The sequence below is a fragment of the Sciurus carolinensis genome, chromosome 2 (genome assembly GCF_902686445.1).
Source record: "Sciurus carolinensis chromosome 2, mSciCar1.2, whole genome shotgun sequence".
In the NCBI taxonomy this organism is placed as follows: domain Eukaryota; kingdom Metazoa; phylum Chordata; class Mammalia; order Rodentia; family Sciuridae; genus Sciurus; species Sciurus carolinensis.
This window is the reverse complement of record NC_062214.1, coordinates 170,214,819-170,239,409: the sequence shown is the minus strand read 5'-3', so window position 1 is coordinate 170,239,409 and position 24,591 is coordinate 170,214,819. Positions and strand designations below refer to the sequence as shown.

At 37.5% G+C, this 24,591-nt stretch overlaps 1 protein-coding gene across 1 annotated transcript in view; it reads right to left on the bottom strand.

Moving 5' to 3' along the window:
• Sipa1l1 (signal induced proliferation associated 1 like 1) overlaps positions 1-24,591 on the bottom strand; it is a 367,944-nt gene that overhangs the window by 74,988 nt on the left and 268,365 nt on the right. Inside the window, 3 exon segments of the mRNA XM_047538302.1 lie at positions 166-323; positions 3,684-3,787; positions 12,594-12,768. Coding sequence (XP_047394258.1) covers positions 166-323; positions 3,684-3,787; positions 12,594-12,768 — 437 coding nt within the window.

The following is a 24,591-nucleotide window of genomic DNA, read 5'->3' as shown; positions in this document are numbered from 1 at the left end:
AGGTTATGTCATTGTGTGAATCTGTTCAACTGCATACACAATTCAAGGACCAAAATAAACAGTAACAGACTCTCCAATGCCACTTCAGAAAGCAGAGCTGGATGGGACCTCTGCGTGACAACCAGTCAGCGTCCACCTAGCCATTAGTGAAGCAGCAGTCCATACCTGTAACAGACACTGTCAGTGCAGGGGTTGTGAGCCCTGACAATGACAAAGACATGCTGAAAGTGGGATCTGATATTTTTCGGGCTGAATGGCTGTGCTCCAGGTTCTTGGAAAACAATTGTTACAATGTCATTTCCAATGTGCCGCTTCCGGAGGAGCTACGAGAAAAAACAAGCAATCAACATAAATGACTGTGCCCTCATTTCCCCTCCCGATTTTCTTCATGTACCCATATTTAAAACACTCATTACTAATCAGTACAGACTAGTGTAGGTAATCTATGCAGTTATTGTCAATATTTTAGCCTGTCTTATTCCCTCCAAGGAATATGGAAATGAATACTCTGAAATTTGCATATAAGATAAAGCCATTCAAATAAATCTAACCAATATCTGGCATATTATGCCAAGTCCCAACATCTCCAAATCCTCAGTTTCTATAACAACAGTTTTGTTCCATTTTTGTATAAGAAAGAAACTTGCCACAGGGAAGATTTTCAGAGATGAGAACGGTTGAAGCAATTACAAGGCAATTTATGTTCTGGTTTAATTGGCTGCATTCAGAGAAAATGTGGCTAAGGTGTTGCTGTTAGACTTTTTATGTCACAAGCTGGGAGGGTAGAAATTAATAATATTCCACAATGGAGTAACGATTTAAAGGTAGGTTAAATTTCAGGTTTAAACAGCTTCTTTAATTACAGTGAAAGTTGCTTAAGACCACCTTCTGTTTCAGGTTAAATGGTGTTTTATATAGGTGATTTTCAAATTCAAGCACCCCAAATCATTCTAGGCCACTGCCTTCTCATGAGGGGATTATGATAGTTTAATTCAATAGTATAAAGAAAAATTGAACAAAATATGTGTTTCTCTTATTTATTTATTTATTTATTTTGGTACCAGGGACTGAACCCAGGGGTACTTAACCACTGAGCCACATCCCCAGTCTTTTTAATATTTTATTTAGAGACAGGGTCTCGCTAGGTTGTTTAGAACCTTGCCAAGTACTGAGGCTGGCTTTGAATCACAATCCTCCTGCCTTGGCCTCCACAGCCACTGGGATAATCCCAGTGGCTTATAGGCATACACCACCACACCCGGCTCTCATACTTATTTTATGGAAGTTCTTAAAAAAGAAAAATAGTTCACTGTGACATTTTTATAAACTATCCATTAGACATAAGGTTACACTTACAAAACTTTAAAAAAATTCTCTGGTGACATCAAGGTACACCAACTACATAACAGTAAAATCAATGATCTGTACTGGCTGTCAGCTAGAGAAAAGATGCCTTTTAGATTAGGATTGTGAATTGAAGGTTAGAATGTTTCGGAAATGTACTTTTAACCTTAGGAATTTAAAAGTATCCCAAATTATCTTCAACTGAGGCATTTTACTTCATTTGTAAACATGATATATAATCAGAATTGATTGCTATTCAGAATATTCCAATAATTCAAGATTAGTAACAAATTCAAGATCTTTGACAAGCCAAAAATAACTATACTTATCTATGTATTAAAACCATTCCTGCATAGATGACAAGAGGGGGCATAATCTTTTTCCATGTAATGTCATTCTTTCCTCAACATGTATCTTTATATTGAAAAAGAATGACTTCATGAAGGACCAAACAGAAACAAGTCCATTTAACTCTCCTATGCACAATAAAAGGCAATATTCATTTTTAAAAGAGTGCCAAAAAAAAGATTTTAAGAAATACATTTTCATTTCTTTCATGCATAAAGTCATCTATATGGAAGAAAATTAATTCCTAAAGAATGAGAATTTCTTCCTATTCTTTTTCTTTCTTTGTACTGGAGATCAAACCCAGGTTTCCTCTACCACTGAGCTACAGTCCCAGCCCTTTTAATTTTTTATTTTGAGACAGAGTCCTACCAAGTTGCTAAGGCTGGCCTTGAAAATTTGAGCCTCCTGCCTCAGTTTCCCAAGTCACTGGGATTACAGGTGTGTGTCACCCGCCTGGCAAAAATTTCTTAATATGTAACAGTACTATTTTCTAGGGTCATACATTATTGCTTTGATTAGACGCCAAAATTAAATAATTAAAATAGTTTCCCACTTAAATATCAACTTGAATTTAGTTAGAAATAACTGAATCTTATTAAATTTTTTTACCCTCATGAATCTCTTCTTTCTCTTCTGAGTAATCAGACAGAATAAGTCTTTACCTCTTCATTAAAGATCATTTATTAAAGTTCTTAATTTTTTTTTTTAATCTACCAACTGGTCAGAATAAGAAGTCTAGCCTATCTTTCTTATTAGCATGGTATTGTTTTTTTGTTTTCCCCCTCAGAGAAATCTAGAACTTGGGGTTTGCATAAGACAAAGTGTCAACAAAGTCCAGATTAGTGAATTTATCTTAAAACAGGTTTATTTCAGATTTATAGTTGATTTGTTACTTTGCATCCTATTTTTGATTAATATGATAATCATGAAAGCAAACTTTTGTTACCTAGATTTGTAATTTAATCAAACCTAAAGTGATGAAATGCTAGATTAGATCAGTGTTTGGTGAAATTCTGTGGAAGAGGATGTGATTCATTCTGCAGCTGGCCTGTGTTCTGTTAGAACAACAATTGACAATAAAAAAAATCTATATCCACTTTAAGGTCACAAGTAAAACTGGACTGCTCATGTTTTTAATAGCTTTGAAAGGACAGTCTTCTAGTTCTCAGGTTGTTCTAAATTTCAGTTTGGTCTCATTTATTTTGAATTAAAAAAAAAAAAAACTACCACATATTCTCAAAAACAATACTGCCAGTTTCCATTTTGCTCTGAAACAATCTTACTTCTTAGTCGTTGCATTTTACTATCTCAAATTTTAGTAATGAGACACTGGGCTTTTAAATCTTTTTTTTTTTTTTTTTGGGTGCTGGGGATCAAACCCAGGGCCTCGTGCTTACAAGGCAAGCACTCTACCGACTGAGCTATCTCCCCAGCCCCTTTTAGATCTTTTTGAGAGAGACTATGTGTGTGATTCACACACATGCAATTATTATTTTAGTTCCTTGCCATCTCCTAATGAAGATGCTAAGACAAACATTATTCTGAGATTCCACTGACACTTCTCTCTAGGTACTTAGTAGACTAACTCTCCTTTGAAATCTAAGCGAAGAATCAGTCCTTTGCTGCTTTCTGCGCTGGCCTCTTGAGAAACTTCACCCACTTCCTGCATGTTCTTTGCAACCCTGCAGAGTCATCTAATCACCATGATTTCAACTTGTTCTCTTCAGATTTCATGAAAACCTCAATCCCCGTGGGTGAAAAGCAAATGATTAATTCAAAAAGTCATCCAGCTGGCTGTTAACCTAGAATCTGTGTCTCTTCATTTGTTTTCAGCTCATTTGCTATTCCTTACCTCCACAAAGCACAAAGCTTCCTGCTGCGGTGACAGGTGCAATACTAAATTCTGGTTTCAGATTTTACAAACTTGTCACTTGGGCTTCTGGGGAAAATCAAATAAGGGGGGAAGCACTGATAACATGAGGATCTCTTACCTGTTGCTTGTTGTTGGGTGTGTAGGGCAGCATGGTAGACACATGGAACATAATTTCATAGTCTTTGTATGTTGTGTACAGAGAATGGGTTCCAGTAGAGTCAGCTACAGTGAAAAAACACAAAATGATGAAAAGAGTATAAGAATAGGAAAACTAATTCATTTAAGATAAGTACTTCAGGAAAAAAGAAGAAAAGGCAAGGAAATTATTTGGAAAGAAAAGGTCTAAACAAGACCTAATGCAGGTATTAGTACTAGTCTTTTTTTAAAATAACTTATCTTCTTTTGCAGTCTAGGAGGCCTATGGAATTGGATTCCATCTCAGAATAGTATTTGTTAATGAATACAATAAAAAGGTGTATTTCAAAATAAATCAATTATACTGAAAATGCATTAATTTAAAACTACAATAAAATTTATATATATTACATATATATAAAGATTTAATAATTCATCTATTTCTACTATAATTTTGAAGGAGTGATGAGCACAAGCAATATTCTGAGATAACTGCACCAGTAGATTATGTGATATGAAAACATCTGCTTTCTATGGACAACAGAATCACAGGTACAGCATTTAGTAGTACAATGGTTTATTGCCTCTATTCACAATTGAAGGAATTTCTAAATTTTGACCTAAAGTCTGTGAAAATAATGGCAAAATTATTATCCAACTTCCCTGATTCCTGTTCTACACATAGATGTCAAGGTAAGAAACTTTTTCTAATACTTCCAATTCAAGAACAACAACTTCTCAACACACAGATGATAATTTAACAAACCTATAACTCTGAAGAACAAAGGTATTTTAGGAATGTCCAAACTTTTCTTTTTTTTTAAAGACTTAAGTATGTGTTGTACTTTCACCTTCTTTAAGGAGTTGGAGGGGAGACCTTCTACTGCCTAAACAAAAATAGAGTTTCAGAATCAATGTGACCACAAATACTTAGAAACCAGAGAGTTACTCACTACCCAAATCAAAGGGAGTATCTGTTTAGACTTGGAAGACCTGGCTTTACAAGCCACAAAAGGAACAGAAGTACTTTCATCCTGGGCACAAGCCCCGTCAACTGTATTTCTGAAGACCAGAACACTTCACTGCATCTTAGAGAAAGATGCTATAAGACAAACAGTTCTCAAAATTTAGCGTGCACAGCGTCAGCTGCAGAGTCAGTTTAAAAGGCAGAATTCTAGGCCCCAAACCCAGAAGTACTGCATATTAGGTGTGGGGCCTCAAAAGAGAAATCTTTTAAATAAACACTCCAGGCAATTCTAAGGCAGTAGCTCCACAGCAGTAGCTCCATGGCCTTTAGGTACTGCCCCAAGCACAGACTACAATTTTGTCTTACAGACAGCTTTAGAAAGGTATTCTAGATACCTGATTTCAAGCTTGAGCTTATTAGAAGATACTAATTTGGAAGCTAGTATGAAATGCTAGGGTTTAAAAATAAATATAGAACAGAAGCAAAGATTATTTTCAAAAATTGCAGAAATATGTACCCATGTATGACTACTCAAGAAAAGAATCTTATAAATGTCAATGACCACCACCACAAACAACTGCAGCATATTACTACAATAAAGTAGTCAATGGAACTGTTTAAGATTGGTCTTGAGTAAGAACTTATCTATGGTTAAGGATCCCTGCTATAAATATCTGCAGAACTGATTAGTATATTTTAAAACTTTAAGGTGAATGGGCCATCTTTGATGTATACTTATCTGTGTTTCAAGTAAATTTTAAGTAAAATTTATGAGCAAGAAAAAAGATTGTCATTTATAACATTTTGTTTTATATAGCTAATGTAAAAAGAATTACTGACAGAGAAGAAAACTAATATGGAAGACAACCCAAGAAATAATTTATTTTTCTGTTTCTAGCCCTTTCTTTCCTCTTCATGTTTCATTTCATACAACATGTGCTACTTGACTGGCATTTGCTGGGGATCTCTGGAAATCCCACAGTTTTGCTGAGAATTTCCAACACTCTGGAAATGGTTTCAAAAGTTTCGGAGATAAAACCAGGGTCAAAACAAAAATTTCTGAGAAGAAATAAATTCTAAAATTACTATGTACATAAAAGAGTTGTTAAACTTTACCAGGGAGAATAGAAAAAGAATGTTCACTATATTTTCTAAAAATAAAATAAAATAAAATAAAGCATCCAATGTTCTTGTTCTTGGTTTTATTCCCCTGCTCCCTGCCCACCTAGAACTGGGACTTGAACCCAGGGGCACTCTACTACTGAGCTACATTTCTATCCATTTTCCTTTTTTAAAAAAATGTTATTTTGGGCTGGAGATATAGCTCAGTTGGTAGCGTGCTTGCCCCGCATGCACAAGGCCCTGGGTTCAGTCCCCAGCACCACCAAAAAAAAAAAAAAAAAAAAAAAAAAAAAAAAATTATTTTGAGGCAGGATTTTGCTAATAAGATTTCCAGGCTAGTCTGTCTCAGCCGCCCGAATTGTTGGGATTACAGGTATGAGCCACCACACCTGACTTCTTATATTTTTAGTAACTAAGAAATCCTGAAACTATGAAAGTCTTAACAGGATGAAAATTACAGAAATGGATAAAATGCCTTTTTATTTGTCAAAGAGAATATATATTGAGGAATCTCTAAATTACAAAATGTGCTTGCAGAAGAGGGATGGAAAAATAGCACTACTTCATATTTGTCTATGGGCTTTCATACTTAAATAGCAAATTCGGGATGATATAGGTCATCTCGACAATCGCACAACCCACCTCCAACTCACCACCAGGGAGAGGACTGTACTCACTCATACAGTCCGAACTCGGTGGTTAAGTCATGGCAAGAAAAACTTCCAAGAATCAGACTAGAGGATAAGAAGAAGACGTTGAATAATTGAGGAATGATAATATTCTCAGCTGCTTTAAGAGGTGTAGGTAAGTGACAATATCCTACGGGAAGCATTTCCACTTGGAGATGGGATAAATAGGTTGATTAAGTCTGCAGACGCAGTTCCCAGGTACAGGCAGTGCCACAGCTGTCCTTGGCTTCTCTTTTGACTCTTTTGCTTTTAGGTAGAGAATGCCTGGATGACATGGTGTATGTGTGTCAATCAGAATGAGGAAAAAGTAATTAAGACTTTCTTGAAACTTCTTCATAGTCATTAAAGAATGTTTAAGAAAAGCTAGATAAAGGAAAGTATCTATGCAAATTGATTTTTGGAAAGTCCTCAATTTTAAATATCTAAGGAGGCTGGGGATGTTGTTCAGTGATAAGAGTGCTTGCCTAGCATGTGTGAGGCCCTGAATTTGATCCCCAACACTGCGAGAAATAAATAAATAAATAAACAAACAAATAAATAAAGGAGAAAAGTAATATCAAATGTAAGGAAAAAATCACAGATAGGATGTGGATCTGATTCTAATCCACAGTTTAAAATACTCTTTTAAAGATCCTATGCTGCAGTGATATCTCACATGTGTGTCACCTTCCTTCAGGATCAGGGCTGCTCAGAATCACAGAAGGCACCAGGCATGTACTTGTGGAATGCTGGCATGTATTTGAGATGAAGCATGCTTTGGACCCTGGGGTACTATTTGATTCACTGGTGAATGAAGTAGTTGGGGAAGTGAAGATTTCCACCTGTCTGGCATCTGACATATTTCCTAATTTTAAAAAATGTATCTTTAACCTTGGTCAGGAGATAGGTTAATTTACTTCAAGGAAGATGAAATCAAGAAGAGTTTGTAGTATTACCCTTTGCTATGACAGGCAAATTGACCCTGTGTTAGTTTAAGAAATGTACTTGGGGTTCAAGGCTTCTCAAAATCACTAGCATACTGACACGAACAGAAGAGTGTGGAGTTAGTTCTTAGAGTCAGTCACTACTATTTTCTACCCGCTGCTCACATTGTAGGATGACTGCAATTACACAATTCCCAGCTTGGAAGTAAGAAGACCTGATCAGGGATGGCAACAGTATCACGTGTCCAATGACTACATACCAGTCACTTCACTTCTATACTCTTCAACATTCTCTCTGTCGAGAGGATTAAGTGAAATAAAGTATGTGAAAGAGCTAGCCCATAAAAGATGCTCACTAAAAGTGCTAGCAAGAGTGTATAATTTTATTCGGCTGAAGTTAGAAGTGTAGTTTCCTTAAAAAGAATCCTTCACTCTATAGTATCGAGAATGCTGACTAGCCCCTTTGCTTATACAAAGCATTTAAGTGATGCTAGTTTTATACTTTTCCCTATCAGAGTTCAAATATTCCCAATAAAGGAGGATTCATTTTCTTTATGAAAAATGTAAGTCTCTGAATTTCAACTGTTTGTTGACAATATCACTGAAAAATGGAGGAGGCGACAAGATTCACTAAACTGCAACATGTTAAAAAGGGCAGGCTCTGAAGGAACACTTTCTGAAGAGTTCGAAAGGCTCAAGGGCGCTGGCCTGACAGGCAAGACTCAGTCAGGAAATGACTCCCTGAATAATAACCCATGAGCGCAGTTTAAAATGAGGGTGGTCTCCCTACTTTCCAAAAAGAAACTGCTTGGTGAGAAGTTTATTTTTGTATTTATCACACTGTGAGGGAATGGTGATTATCCAGAGGTTACGTCATTCAAATAAGGAGGAGGAAAAAAAGGAGGCAAAAAAATCTACTACTGAAGATTTCTTCAATAGAAGGCTTGTCCAGCCTATGATATATTTATCTGTAGCTTATTTGTCTGCTCCAAGTCCTTATTTTTGAGATGAAGAAATGGACTTTGTACAGATAATCATGAAAAAGAAGAATTGGTCTAATAGCCCCATCAATCCTTTCCTTCCCCAGCCTCTCTCTCCTTCATAGAAGTAAATCCAAATATAATCACAACACATGACAAGTAGAGCTGTCTCATGAGATTAGTCTAAGGGACTGAAAGAGGAAAGACGGAACCAAATGCCCAGGCTTGGGGCTCACACTATGCTCTCTGCACACTTCATTAACCATACCCACTAGGATCTGTTCTGCTTCCCTAATGCTTACCAGTTATCTAAGCATGAGCATGTTGGTAACTCTAAAGAAGCCAATTCTGTTAAATGGTAGCTGGCAGTTTTGCAGGGATTCGGTGAGATGGTACCTATGTACACAAAGCATCTGGGACTTGTGCTCCCAGCCATACATAACAGGGCACTGGGTCACTTTCCCACTGTCAGTAATGAGAAAACGTGATGAAATGCCTGAGCCAAGTGTTTTCAAACAGTGGGCACGAGGCAGCGTTAGAAAGGGGTCTCTAAGAAAACTGAAGAAGCTGGCTGTTTTCTACCTAGAGGCACTTTCAGGATGATGATAAAAGGCAGGGCGCTGAAGGCGGGAGCCAGGAGAGGCTGGAGTTCAGGAAGACTGATATGTGCTGGGCACAGAGCCTAAGAGGAGGAAACCTCAGAGCAAAAGATCAGAAATCTCAAGAGGGGTCCCCCTTGAGTCCTGGGGTGAATAGTAAACTGCAGACAGGGAGTTGAATTTCAAAAGCAAAGAACTGTGAGCCAAACAACTACCACGGTTCACGCAGAGTTGAAAAACATCTGAGCTCTGACCAGCCACATTAGGCACCTCATAGAATGTACAAGTATTCCAGGTGCAAGAAAAGCCATGCCTTAGTAATAGATCCAAATTAGCCAGAGACGAAGGGTTATCCTAGGTATGCTTTAACAAAGCTTAAAAATCAGGTTCACGAAGATCAAGCTGCTCTGAAAATTAACCGCCTGCCCAAACAAAACTCAACTCTAAAGACAACAAAATCCAGACACTCGATGATCAAACATTCACAATATCCAATATCTAATAAAAATAACAAGACACACGAAGTAGTAAAATGTAACCCAAAGCAGGGGAAAAATCACTAATAGAAACCCAAAATAACAGAGATGAAGACTTTAAAACAACTATTATAAAATATTCAAGGATTTGGACGTGATCCTGATGAGGAGAGAATGCAATGTAGGAAAAAAAACTACCAAATGCAACTTCTGACTCTAACGATTATGATACCTTAACAGAAACTGGATTAAATTAACAATGAATTAAGACACTGGGGGAAAAAACACACAATAGGCTTGAAGATGTATTAGCAGGAATTATCCAAACTGAAGCACAGAGGAAAAAATTTTGAAAAAAAAAAAATAAGTAGAGCCTCAACACCCTATAGTACACAAGAGAGTGACAAAACACATGTGTAACTGAAGACTCAGCAGGAGGTAGAATAGAAGAGATAAAGGAGTAAGTTAATAGCAAATAACATTTTAATTTAATGAACTACACATCCAAGGATTCAAGTGAGATCTCCAGTAGGAATGATTCCTTAGGAGCATTTGTTCCAGAATTGTAAGGATTACACAACACAAAATAAAGTTAGGCAAAATGTGATGAGATTATGACTGAGCACAGAATAGTCTTACTGCTGGTGTATCAGGGCCAGGTCAGCGGCTGCTGAACATACAGAGGCTGGCCGTTGCCTATTTATGTGGCCTATTCCTATTTGTATATCTGTGGTTCTGGAAATTGAACACAGGGCCTCACACATGCTAGGTTAGTGCTCTACCACTGAGCTACATCCCCAACCCCTTGGTGGTCTATTCTTATTTAACAGAGGTTTAAAGAATGAGACTGGGTTTTGATTATTAGCTCAGAATATTTTCCATATTGCCGTAGCAGGAGCTATCAAGTGAAAACACCGTCCTTAGGTTTCATTTGTTAGGAATCTATACCCTGCTATGGTCTGGATAAGGTCTGAGTGTGCCCCCCAGTGGTTTATGTGCTGGAGGCTTAGTCTCCAATGGAGTAGTATTAACAGGTGGTACGGCAGGGTATGATGGTACATGCCTGTAATCCCAGTGGCTCTGGAGGCTGAGACAGGAGGATCTCAAGTTTGAGGTCAGCTTCAGCAACTAAGTGAGGCCCTAAGCAACTTAGTGAGACCCTGTCTCTAAATAAAAAATAAAAAGGGCTAAGGATGTGGCTCAGTACTTAAATGCCCCTGGGTTTAATTTCTAGTATCAAAAAAGAAGGTGGTGGACCCTTTAAAAGGCAAGACTCAGTGGAAAGGGATAAGTAACTTCTTCACTGGAAGCATTATTCTTGGAAGGGATTAGCATTGGTCTAGCAGAGTGAATTTCCATAAAAATGGATAATTATAAAAGGAGTAAGAATGGCCCTTCCATTTCTGCCTTCCTGTCTTACCATGTGACCTCTTACACATGTACTTTTGCCACTATATTCCATCTACCACTGAGGACCTCACAGAGCCAGGCAGAAGCTGGCCCAATGCTCTTGAACTGTGAGCTCCAGAACTGTGAGCCAAATAAACCTCATTTCCTTACAAATCATCCAGCCTCAGGTATTTTGCTACAAAGAAGAAAAGCACACTAATACACACTCTGAAAGGGCAGAAAAGGAAACTGAATCCTCCTCAGGAGATGTTTTAAATGGTTGAAGTATTTTTCAGTGAAAAAGAACACTTCCTTGCTAAATGCATTTACATAATTCTAAAACTGCAGTTAGAGGCAGTTTGCCAATCTAGGTTTATCTCCTTCTAGCCTTCAAAGTTATTGGGATATTGGGGCAAAATTTGCACAAAGTGCCTATTTTACTTATTCCATTGCCTTCTTAGATGCCAACACTGCTTAACTATATCTCAGCTATACATTTCTCACATTACCTTTCATCATGAGGAGGTGGCTGGGTATGTATAAATATACAAATAATACACATTCTTATCAACTCCCAATCTGACCACTCATTTACAAAATCAGGATGCTTAATATGTTTTCTTCTCAGATTCTTTCAACAGCTCTTTATGGTGATGATGATTTATACAACATAACAAATTAGGACAACAGGCTGAATACCAGAATATTTTGGATAAAAAGGCTTACAGAGATTTAACATTTTATGCAGTTGCAAGCACAGTATAGAACATTAAAATTATTTAAGAGGCTAGGCTATTTATGGGTTTTAATAGTCTCTCTTGCAAGTCGTTTCCAAGTTGGCAACAGCAAAACCATGGCAACAGGAAATTCTTCCTGCGGTGGAGTTTATGAATGCTTTTCTGTTTTCATGACTCAACTCCTTATTTAATTTCCTGTACAGAAAATAAGAGAGATTACTATAGACTGCAATACAGAAGTGCTAATCCAAAGACCCTCTCAAAGAAAAACAGGTCACAGGTGTCTATGGATGAATTTAGAGATAAAATTTAAAACTGCCTCCATGGAGACATGCAGCAGAAGCCAACATATCCTAACCAAAATAGATATTTGAGAACTTAACTATTTTATTGACACTTGGGGAATGGGAGTGGACAAACCCATGGGTTCATGCACTATAATTAAACAGATGCTTCATTACTGTGCTTTTAATCAACATACTATATGAGCCAGACTAAAAAGTTTATTTCCTTGGAGATTAAGATAGACCATGGACAATAATAATAAACAACGAAAACCCTCCTACAAAGAATACAAAAATAAACAAGTAGAACATACGAAGGCTGACTACATGGCTAAGCATGTGAATTATGAAAATGAATTAATGAAGTAAAAAATTCTAGGGCTTGCAATCAGATGGTTGTAAGTTCCTGCAGTTTTGAATCACCCCAGCATTTAGCTAATGTGATAAAACTTGTGCAGTGCTATCCTGGAGTGATTCTGTATGATCTGTGTCTGCTGCCTTACCCCCTCCACACCTCTGACATTATTTTCTTGCAGTTCAATTCTGGCTACTTTGATTATGTGCTTCGACTGCTCTGGTGCTACATTCTTCCTCTCTGACTTTCTCGCCTCCATCGCCTGCAATTTTCTGCAATAAGTGGCAATGCTGTTTTATGGATGATCTGGCAGATGCACATCAGCCTAGCAGGCAGAAAACAAGCATGGTGGGAGGTATAAGAATTCCTTACTTTTGGTGTCAAGCTGTGCACGATACTTCTCAAATCCTTTTAGCCGAACTCGTTCTCCCAACAGCTGAAGGAATTCCTCGAAGGCTGGGCCTGCTGCCTCGTTGTTGTACATTTCCTCTTCTGTGCTCTGTCCTGCTTTGCAGTACATGATGCCCACTTTCTGCTGATAGTTGAGCTGTGGAGACAGGCAACACAATGCATAGGAATGTAGGCAGGTACTCTCTGTCACCCTTCAATGCTCAAAGTCCTGGGACACAAGCCCAGCAAACAGCTAAAATCTTCCTTCTCTTGAAATCCTTCTGTTTTGATTCTTCTGTATCTGATCCAAAACTATAGTGGAACATACATCTATAATGCTCATGAATGAAGAGAAAAAGGCCAGGAAAATAAATTCAAATGTCCTGCATGTTAGGATTATACATCATTAGAACAGATGTTGATATTTGGAAATATTTCTTTTCACAGATTACAAAGTACAAAATGAGGCTTTAAAAAATGATCTAACAACAAAGAGCCATTCTTTTGTAATGATTACTCCCTTTGAAAAAGTGAAGCCTTTGTGAATTTAAAATTAGAGATCCACTTCATAAAACATACTTTAAAATAAGTTGTTTTGCACTTAAAAGTTCATTAATACCCTTGGTTGGTTTTGTTTGTTTGTTTGTTTGTTTTTGCAAAATTAGAGAAGATTTGTCACTCAAGACCCTTGTTCAATATATTAAATTATAAATCTTGGTTATAATTTTGTCAAAACACTACCATCGTCAACAAGGTACTTAGAGAAATTTCTATTCCAAATGTTTTTCTAAAAGTTGAGAACCTGAAGAGAAACTCAAAAAGAGGCTTCAAAATGCAAATCAACTGGTGGCAAACATTCCTTATTCAAATACAGTTAAAATGAAGCACTCGCCAGATTTAAATAGGATATGACACTAACTGAAACAACTGTTCATCACTGGAAAGTCTAGTCATGCTGGGCATGGTGGCACACATCTGTGATCCCAGTGACTTGGGAGGCTGAAGCAGGAGGATCGCAGTTTGAGGACAGCATTTGCAACTTAGTGAGACCCTGTCTCAAAAAAAACTTTTAGAAAAGGCTGGAGTATAGCTCAGTGGTAAAGCACTTGCCCAGCATGCTTGAGGCCCTGGGTACAATTGCCAGTAACAATCATATCAAAAAAAAAAAAAAAGTAGAGTCAATCTGCAAAGTTTTAGGAGAAAACTGGACATTTAACTAGAAATTAGTTTGCAATATAGAAATTTAGTGGCATCAGGACAATTTTTAACCCTTCCTATTTCCAGACTGGCACTGCAGCCACTCTGTTAATAATTTTGTATCTAACAAACAGAAAGAAAGAACGGAAAACGTGAATTTTTTTTTAATGTTTTAGGTTGTTGATGGGTCTTTATTTTATTTATTTATATGTGGTGCTGAGAATCGAACCCAGTATCTCACACATGCCAGACAAGCACTCTACCACTGAGCCACAATCCCAGCCCCAGAAGAGGTGAAATTAAATAAATAAATAAATAAATAAAATATTTTTTAAGAAACAGGGCTTTCAAAGGAATTAAAATCAGCATACTACACAGTGACATAGTCACATCAGTGTTCAGAGCAGCTCAATTCACAATAGCAAAACTATGGAACCAACCTAGATGCCCTTCAACAGATGAATGGATAAAGAAAATGTGGTACATATACACAATGGAATATTACTCAGCCTTAAAGAAGAATGAAATTATGGCATTTGCCGGTAAACAGATAGAACTGGAAAAGATCATGCTAAGTGAAATAAGTCAATCCCAAATAATCAAAGACCAATTGTTTTCTCTGATAAGCGGATGATGATCTATATTGAGTGTGGGTATGAAAGAACGAAGGAACTTTGGATTGTACAGAGGGGAGTAAGGGGAGGGGTTTAGGCAGGTGGGGATGGGAAGGATGGTAAATTGAGACAGACATTATTACCCTATATACATGTATGAAAAAAATTTTTTTAAAAAAACTTATCATGGTCCAAAAAAAAAAGTTAATAGAAACAAATAAATAAAATTAAAGGGAGAGAGAGAGAGAGAGAGAGAGAGAGAGAGAGGGAGAGAGAGGGGGAGGGCTGGCTTTACTATGGGGGGAAGGCTTTACTGTATTGCCCAGGCTACCTCCAAACACCTGGACTCAAGAGAGCCTACCTCAGTCTTCTGAGTGGCTGGGATTACCTGGCACTGTGCCTAGCAAGGAGAAATTTTAACAACTAGTGTTTACTAAATGCCTACTATATGCCAACACCATGCACAGTGTCCAATATGATTATCTTCCTATTCTCACAATAGTCCACAATGCAGATCTTACTCCTATTTGACAGAGAAGCAAAGTAAATGTCACAAAATGGAAGAGAAAGGAACTAGCCCAGGAAGGAGGGACACAAGATTAAAAACTGTAGTTTATGGATATGGCTTTGTTAAATATCACTAGGACTTGACCTGTCCTGCCCCATTTCTATCACTGCACAAATTGGCCCATAGCTTCTTATGTACGATTCTGAAACCAAAAGGTAAAAACCAAATCTAAGCAAACACACTTAGCAGTAAAATTTGTTATGGAGCTGACATCAGTAATTTTAATTTATTTTTCCTTGTGTGAATATTCATATTTCCCCCTGTATAAATATTCATATGCTTGATTGTGGGGTGCTGTCCCAGATCCTACCAGGAATATTAATATATGGGCATATACCTTTTGTTACCCTTCTAAAATTTAAAGATTTCTGAATTCTGAAACAGACTCAGCCCCTGCCATTGTACATGGAGGGAATATGGACCTGAACTATTGTTTCTGACTTTCTAAACCAAATGGTTCATGATAGTTGAAACATGGAACGGCACTGGGAATAAACCTTTGCTTGCTCTCTCCCCATCCTCAGTACCCTGCACTGCTGACAAGGAAGCTCAACAGCCTTCACGTGGCTTGTAGATACCAGGGCTCCCTGGGAGTTCTATAATTGCACAGAACTGATGCTGCTTAACTCTGCCTACTCCTGTGGGTGGAAGGTAAAATTCTGAGTTTGAAACTCACAAATAGCTGGATAAATTGATGTTGAATATTTTTAAATGCATATACATGTTGACATTATTGCTGCTTCATTTAAATTATTAACAGGAACATGTGGGACTTTTTGCATGCCACACTTAGGGAAAAAAACGAAACAAAGATCAAGATTAAACTTGCTGCACTGACATTTAATACCGTCCTCAGGGGTTAAATGAGTAGGCTAATGCTAGGAGGGCAATTCTCATGGGTAGAGGTTTTTCTTGGCTTTAAAATCAGTTGAGTTCCCTATTAGGGCTTGCCAAATAAAGAACTGGTGATAGGCTTTATGTCTTTTTTTTTTTTTTTTTTTGTACCAGGGATTGCACCCAAAGGTGCTTAACCACTGAGTCACATCCCCAGCACTCTTTCTGAATTTTTTTGAGATAGGGTCTCACTAAAGTTGTTAGGGTCTCACTAAGTTGTTGAGGCTGGTTTTGAACTCATGATCCTCCTGCCTCAGCCTCCTGAGCTGCTGGGATTACAGACCTACGCCACCAAGCCTGGCGGCTTTATGTCTATTACAAAGAAGTCCTTAACACAGACAGGTCCAAGGACTGAGCAGTGCCTGACTTTCTTCCTGCAGGAAAAACTGTCAAAGAGATGACATAATAAGGATGGGGGAAGGAGTTCTTTGTTGTGTGGCTGTGCCTCCCAGATCTGCCTTTACATGCAAACAATGTAAAGTCACTCTGCTCAACGGAAAAATTTCAGTGACGCTGGATTTGTGGATGCCTTTTTTAAACGTTTTTAGATAAAGCTTAAGATTTCACTGTGAAACATTCAAAAGGGTTCACTTTATCTATTAAAAAAAACAGTTTGCTGTGGAAAGAAGATAAGTAAGGAAACCTCCCTGAAAGCACTGGACAAGCAGACTTCAAGGACATAAAGACAATGTGCCCTTCTTTCATTGATTCCTTATACCCGTACCCTGGTGAGCTCCCACAGAGAGAAGAACCAACTGGTTTTGCTGGCTTGAAAGGAATGCTCCTTTAAGGGATTAAGAAATTCACTAGAATGTTAAATTTCCTCCAGTGTGGAACTGTGCCAAATGTTGCCTGCTCTGTCCTCCTCAGGTGACAATCTGACTGTATCCTTGATTTCTACTCCAATTAAACCGAATGTAGGTGGCTGGCAGTCTGAACTCAGGCTCTCGAACCCTTAGTTAGTAAGCATCTTCCTTGAAAGAACGTGAGACCTGAAGGAGGAGCTAAGGGAACGTAACCAGAAATGTTCCAAGAGAGGGAGCAAACGGCCACTAAGTGAGAGCAGCGGCTTGCAGATTCCGGATCATTATGAGCTTATATAAAAGGGTATTTTTTTCTTTGAGAAACACAAATGTGTCCATGTGGGTTTATGTATGTGAACACACAATGTTTAAATGTAATGCTTCTGACAGAATAACCATGTCAACCTGGAGCACACTGGGTTTATCCAGTTTTGCTTTGGATAATCTCTAGGTCATTTAATGAGTGATTGTAATTCCATGCTTGCAGATAAACTGTTCATATGGAACACTGATAGAACTGTTTAGGTACTAAACAAATGTTTCTGTTTGTGAAAAAAAAAAAAGAAAAAGAAAAAGACCATCAGTCAAACAGGACAAAGGCTTTGAGATAAAGGTTTTGACTCTCAGCAAAGTAAACAACTACCGAAACTGATGTGGACTTCCACAGCTGGGAAGCACAGTACAAACCTGACTCTCTCTCATGAAACAAGCACTTCAACACAGAATCAAACCAACAGATACAGGCTGAGCATCCCTAGCCCCAAAATTCAAAATCTGAAATGCTCTAACATCTGAAACCTTTTGGGTTTGCTGTGACACTCAAAACATTTCAGGCTTTGTTTTCAGATTAGGGGTGCTTAACCACTAAAGTCTGTGTACATATTGCACAATCTAAAAATCTGAAATCAGAAACACACTGGACCCAAGCACTCTGGTGAAGGAATAGCCCACCCATACTGCACTCTGACTGACACAGTCCTAGGTGCCTGGAAAGATGGCTGCAGAAGTCACAGCTCTTTACCAGCAGGAACAGTTTGAATCTTCACCAGTAGAAACAGAATGAAGGTCTCAGATATCCCTCAAGAAGTCTCAAACTTATATCCCATCTTCCCCAGTGTTACAGCCACGGAAGGACACTGAGTGACACATACCACAAGGACAACCCTGTTTTAATGAAACCTTTAGTATTTAATCTAGAACGTTAGGAGGTGTGACATGCTGGAGGTCTGTCACTGCAACAGTTCTCAAAGTGTAGACCATGAACTCTTGAGGGTCTCTGAGACTCTTCTGGGGGAGACCCATGATGTTGAACAGTCTTGACAGTAACATCAAGAGGTCACCTGACGTTAGCACTGATGGTGAGCCAAACTGCTGGCACCTCACACAAATCACACCAGTGACACAACTACACCAGCACTCCGGTATTCTACTTCACTGTACACCTGCCATCACCGCAAAAAGTGCAGGCAAGAATGTCCTTGATGAATAGTGATTTTCATTAAGTCGACACACGCGGGTACACACTCGTTAATATTCTACGTGATGAAATGGGGAATATGCACGAAGCCTTTGCTGCCTACTGAAGCACGACAGAGACCTCAAGGAGAAGCCCTTGTTTGAATGATCTGCAAGCTGAACCAGTGGCTTTATTCACAGAAGGCTGTGGGGGACAGAATGATTCCCTCCTCCTCCAGCTATCTACATCCTAATCCCTGGAACCTGTGGATATGCATTTGTAGTGTGGCGGAGGAGAACTAAGTTTATGGATGTAATTAAGATTGCTTATCAGCAGGCAGGGAGTGTATCCTGGATTACCCAAGTGGGCTCGATGGCCAAAATGTCCTGAAAGTGGGACGGGGGGTACAGGATGATGGGTGATTGTCAGCAAGAGATTAACACTGGTGGCAGGGTAAGAGGGATGAAACACTGTTAGATTTGAAATGGGAGGCAGAGAACTGTGCGCAGTCTCTAGAAGGTACAAAGGTAGGATTCAGAATCACCCCTAGAGCTCTACATTGGGGTAATCTGTTATAGCAAAAATAAAAAATGAATTAAAACAATTTTTGTTTGAAAGAAAAATCAGCTGACAAACTCTGGTTACTTTGTATATCTAGAGGCATTTTCTTGGAAATAAAACAGGGAGCTTGTTATTTCAAGGAAAACAACTAATAATATTTCTTGCTGATTACAGAATTCAAACATTACAGCAAAAATTTTAATTGTTAAAAACTTGTACCTATCACTATGAGCTTGAGAACGTCCCAACTTTAAAAACTTTTCTAGTAAGACCAATGTTTATGTTAACAGTGGGATATTTTTATTATTATAAACTAAGTCAACACTTTACACAATCTGCATAAGAGAACCAATATTTTCCAAATGACTGACACATGGAGTTATAAAATCACGTATGGGCAAAAGACCCATCAAAAGTACACAGAAGTCAATGAATTTTTAACTTAACTGAGTACACTTCGGTTTTCAGGTTAATTCAGATTAATCTTTAGGAAACTACCATTTGTTGAGTTTGATGCTGTATCAAAGAAAAATATCCACAATTACCTGGGAAATCATGAAATACTCCCTCTGCCCCCCAATTACTGAAGATTGAACCCAGGGCTGCTCTATGGCTGAGTCACAATCCCAGACCATTTGTAAAAATTTGAGGAGGCTGGCCTTGAATTTATAATACTCTGGCCACAGCTTCCTCCAGAATAGCTGGGATTACAGGTGGGCCCCACCAGCCACTCCTTCCTTTTCAAAGCACATACACTGTGTGAGGTCAGATTTTCTTCATCCACTCCAACCAAAACAACAGATTGCAACAGAGAGACAGAAGCAGATGTTGAGTTCAACTGCCTTCTATTAAGGCAGACATTAAAGAGATTTGCAAAAATGTTCAACAAAACTATTCTTTCACTGACATTTTTTAGACTTTTTTCACAAAATATAACATTATTTATATTAATATATAATTGCTTTATTATTGCAATTTTAAAAAGAATCGACTCAATATTTAATATTTCCCCGTAAATTTTAATGAGGTAAATGAATGCAAACAGAAAAGTAACATAAGCATAAGTTCTTGGGGGTCCTTGATAACTTTTAAGGGCATAAAGATATTCTAAGACTAAAAAAGTTTGAGGCCCCCCCCCAAAAAAGATAAAAATAAAAAAAATTTTGAGTACTATTATCACTGTACTTCATTTTGCCTTTCTTTAATGACTAAGGAAATGAGGTACCTTTACCCATGTTTATTGGTTATCTTCTTTTTTAAAGAGTCTGCCAAAATTTTCCCCTTTGGCTACAGTTAAGATTTTCTCTTAGATGGGCCCAGTGGTACATGCCTGTAATCCAGCTTCTTAGGAAGCTGAGGCAGGAGGGTCACAAGTTTGAGGTCAGCCTCAGCAAATTAGCAAGACCCTGTCACAAAATAAAATGTAAATGGCTGGGAATGGATCTCTGTAGTAGAGTGTTTGCCTGGTAACCCAAGACCCTGTGTGTGTCTGTCACACACACACACACCCCTAAAGAAACAATGCATCTTGATGCAGTTTTCTATGTTTCTTACTCTTGAATATGTGAGTTTAGAGTTTACATCTATAAAAAATTTGGAGCCATTCTTTCATCTTTTTCAGGTGCTTTCTAACTCCTTTCGGGACTCTCTTATGTATTGTTATGCCAAGGTGAGAGTCTCATCACATTCATGTGGGTTTTTTGATTGCTTTTCTTTAATCTTTTGTATTTAATTTGGAATTATTTCTCCTGTTATGTCCTCAAATTCACTAATCTGTTCTCTTGCATTGTCTAACTATTGTTAATCCTAAACAGGACATTTTTTGACTCTGTACATTGTATTTTCACATCTACAATTTGGATTTGGAACTTTTTAATGTGTTCCAGATCTCTACTTAAATGTATTCAACTTTTCCTCCAGCTTCCTCACATACAAAAAGAAATTTGTGCCATTGTGGTGGGTTTTGATTTGATTCCCCCCTTACTATGGGTCATATTTTCTTGCTCGTAATTTTTGGTCAATCAATGACTGGATTGTTAGACATCCTCCTTTTGGGTGCTGGATATTGTTCATATTCTATTTTGGGGAGGGCATTGCAGATATGATTCTTTTTCTATAAGTGTTCTTGGGCTTCGTTCTGGAAGATAGTTGAATTATTTATAAATAGTCTGATCCTTTAAGTTCTTCTTTTAAATTTTATTCAGTTGTACTTGGGCAGGATTTACTATAATAAAAATTTTGTCCTGCTATTGAGCAAAGAGCACTGTGAGACTCAATCCAAGGCCATGTGAATGATGAGGTTTTGCAATCTGGTTGAGGGAGACTGTGCAGCTCTCATTGTTCCTGATACTCTGCTCTGCAAACTGCAGCCCTCTGACCTCCCTGGAGTCACATTTCAGTCTCAACTCCAGGGCCCCTGGCCTTCAGCTGGGTGCACTCCCCAAGTTGTAGCTTTGAAATGCTTCAGACAGTAAGTTGGAAAAATCTGAGGGTTCACCTCAATTGTTGCCCAATTCCCAGACTTCACTGTCCTTTGTTGCCTAATGTCTGATGTCACAAAAAAAAGAAACCACTGTTTCATTGTTTTGTCTAGTTTTTAAAGTTGTATCAGATGGGAGAATAAATCTAGTCCCTCTTACTTAATCGTGGCCAGAAGCATACATCTTCCTTCAGTTTTCACTTAAACTTTATTGGTGTACCATTTCTGACCAGTAAACTGCAAATATTTGAGGCATGCAATTTAATGAGTTCTGACAAACTACCACCACAATCAAAATTCCTAACATTCCCATGACCCTAACAGCTCCTAGCTCCCCTTTGCCACTCATCCCTGCATCATCCAACAGCCTTGGGCAATCTGGTTCTAATTGTTTCATTATAAATTACTTTTGTCTGCATTTTTTTATTGGTGCATTATAGTTGTACATAATGGTGGGATTTGTTGTTACATATTAATACATGCACACAATGTAACAATATAATTTGTCTACATTTTTGAAGAATGCTTTGTTGGGAGTTACATTCTTTCAGCACTCTACAAATGTCTCCTGGCTTCTGTTTTTTCTTTATGCTTTTTAGCCCAGCAAATGGTTAATTTTAACAGCCAATTGTCTCTTACATTGTTCTGTGAAGGCATTTTTGCATCTGGCTACTTGAAGATTTTTCTTTTTTTTTTTTTTGGTTTTCAGCAGTTTTTATTACCATAGGCCTACTTCTTAAATAACCTTGGTTAGCACAGACAGAGCTCCTTGGTTCTGTCTCAGTGTGTGATTCTTCCTAGTTTTAGGAATTTCTCTACCAGTATTTCTTCAAATATTGCTTGTGTTCCCAAATACTGTACCCTTGTCTCCTCTCCTGGAAATCCAATTACATATATGTATTTCACTGTGACTCAAATGCTTTTTTACACACTTTTCTACATTTTCTGTGCTTTCTTGTCTTTATTCTTTAGTTACAATTTTTCTGGTAACTTGTCCTCATCTACTTTCCTTTTGCTGTGTCTACTTGTGCTCTTAAACTCATCTACTTTTAGACGGGTAAGTAGAACTCATTCTTCTTTCAGATGATTTAACTTTTGGTTACTTTTCTTTCTGGTTCTGGAATTTCACTTTGATTGTTGTATAGATTTGAGTTCTCTGGTGAGCCTTGAATTCTCTTTATACATCTACAGACTATGAGGCCACTAAAACCTCTCAACAGCCTCCTAACATTTTACCTACTCTTTATGCTAGACTTAAGCCCATGACTCTCACTTATCAGCAAATATCCAAGGGAAAAAGCACTGTAGGATATTTTTAATTTGAAGAACTCCAACTTCTCCATTGTTTATTTTTTGAATCAGGTGTCATGTCTGTGAAGTCTTCACTGAGCCCAAGGTTCCAAAGATTTCTCTAAAGTTTTTATCAGAAACTTCAGTTTTACATTCTAATCCATGATTCATCTAAATTAATCTCTGTATAAGGTACGGCACAAATAGGTCAAGGCTTACTATTTTGCTTACGGATGTCCAATTGTCCCACTGCTGTTTGAAAATTCTATCCTTCCTTCTTTGAACTGCTTTAATGCCTCTGCCAAAAATCAGCTGGATACATTTGTGTGGGGCTATTTCTGGTTTTCTATTCTGTTCCACAGACCCATGTGTTTATCCTTCACAATAACACGGTGGTGATTACTTTAGCTCTGTCGTCAAACCAGGTAGAACAATTGCTTTTATTTCTTCTTTCTCAAAATTGTTTGTTGGTTTTTCTGCCTTTTCATACAAGTTTTATAATAATAGAGCCCATGTTACATTACAGACAAGATTATTTTAAAGTTTATGTGAAAAGAGTATATTTCAAGGCATGAATATAGTGTGCCCATTCATTTATTAATGTCATCTCTGATTTCATCAGTCTTTTACAACTTTCTGCACAGAAGTCCTATACATGTTTAGATATATGCCCAAATATCGTCGTTCCTTTTTTAAAAGAGGGATTGTAAATGATACTGTATTTTAATTTCAGTTTTCACACATTCATGAAAGAAAAGTAATTAGCTGTTTGTAAGGTGACATCCTAGCTGAACACACTTCGCAGATCTGGAAGTTTTCACAGATTCTTAAGGGTTTCACACATAGAACATTCTGTTATCTTAAATAGGGATGGTTTCATTTTTTCTTTCCTGTATCTACATGCCTATCATTTCCTTTTCTTTCCTGACTTCAATGAGAACTTCCAGAACTATGCTGAGTAAGAGTGCAACAGAACACATTCTTCCCTCGTAAATATTCAGTCTTACCATTGTATGATATAAGCTGTAGATTTTTTGTAGCTGTTCTTTATCAAGAGGAAGTTCCTTTCTATTCTATTCTTTCTAAAAACCATGAATAGCTCTGAATTTTGTCAAACATGTGATTTTCTTTCTCTAGCCTGTTAGTGAATCTACACACTTGTATGGTAAGTCATAATGAGTCTTATCTACCTGTGAATGCTGAACCAGTCTTGCATCTTTGGAATAAACCCAACTGGGTATGTGTCTGTAATATATATATTAATATATATATATATATAATATATATATATAAATTACTGAGTTACATTTGCTAATATTTTATCCAGGAATTCTGAATGTACATGCATGAGGAATAGGGCCTGAAGTTTTCTTCTTTCATACTTTTTCTAGCTTTGTCATCAGGGCTTCATAAAATGAACTGAGAAGTATTCATCTACTTTCTGGAAAAACTGTGTAGACCTTTCTTTACATGTTAGGTAGAATTTTCCAGTAAAACCATTTGGTTCTGTAGATTATTTTTAGAGTTTTAAAATTATCGACTTAATTTTCTCAATATTATAGAGCTATTTAAATATTCTATTTCTAATGGGTAAGTTGTGGTAGTGTTTTAAAGGAGTTGTTCCATTTTACCTGACTTATCAAATTTATGTGGGAACATGGTACCACTGTATTACACTGGAGATGTTGGTTGCACTGATAGACATTTCATTTCATTCCTGATATTGGCAAAAGTTGTTTTATGTCCAGATTTTTCTTTTGTCAGTCTTCCTCAAGGAATTTCAACTTGATTTTTTTTAAAGAGCCAGCTTTTTTTCCATTGTTTTCAAATTTATTGACTTGTATCTTTATAACTTCCTTTTTTTACACTTATTTTGCGAACTCTCTCTCTCTCTCATATAAGATACAATCTTGGATTACTGATTTGAAACATTTTATTTATTTACTTATTCATTTATTATTTTTGGTGGTACTAGGGATTGAGCACAGAACCTCATTAGGCAAGTACTCTATCACTGAGCACAACCCTAGATCTTTTCCTTTTTTATTTTAAGCCAGGGTCTTGCTAAAGTGCTGAGATTGGCCCTGACTTGCAATCCTCCTGCTTCAGCACCCTGAG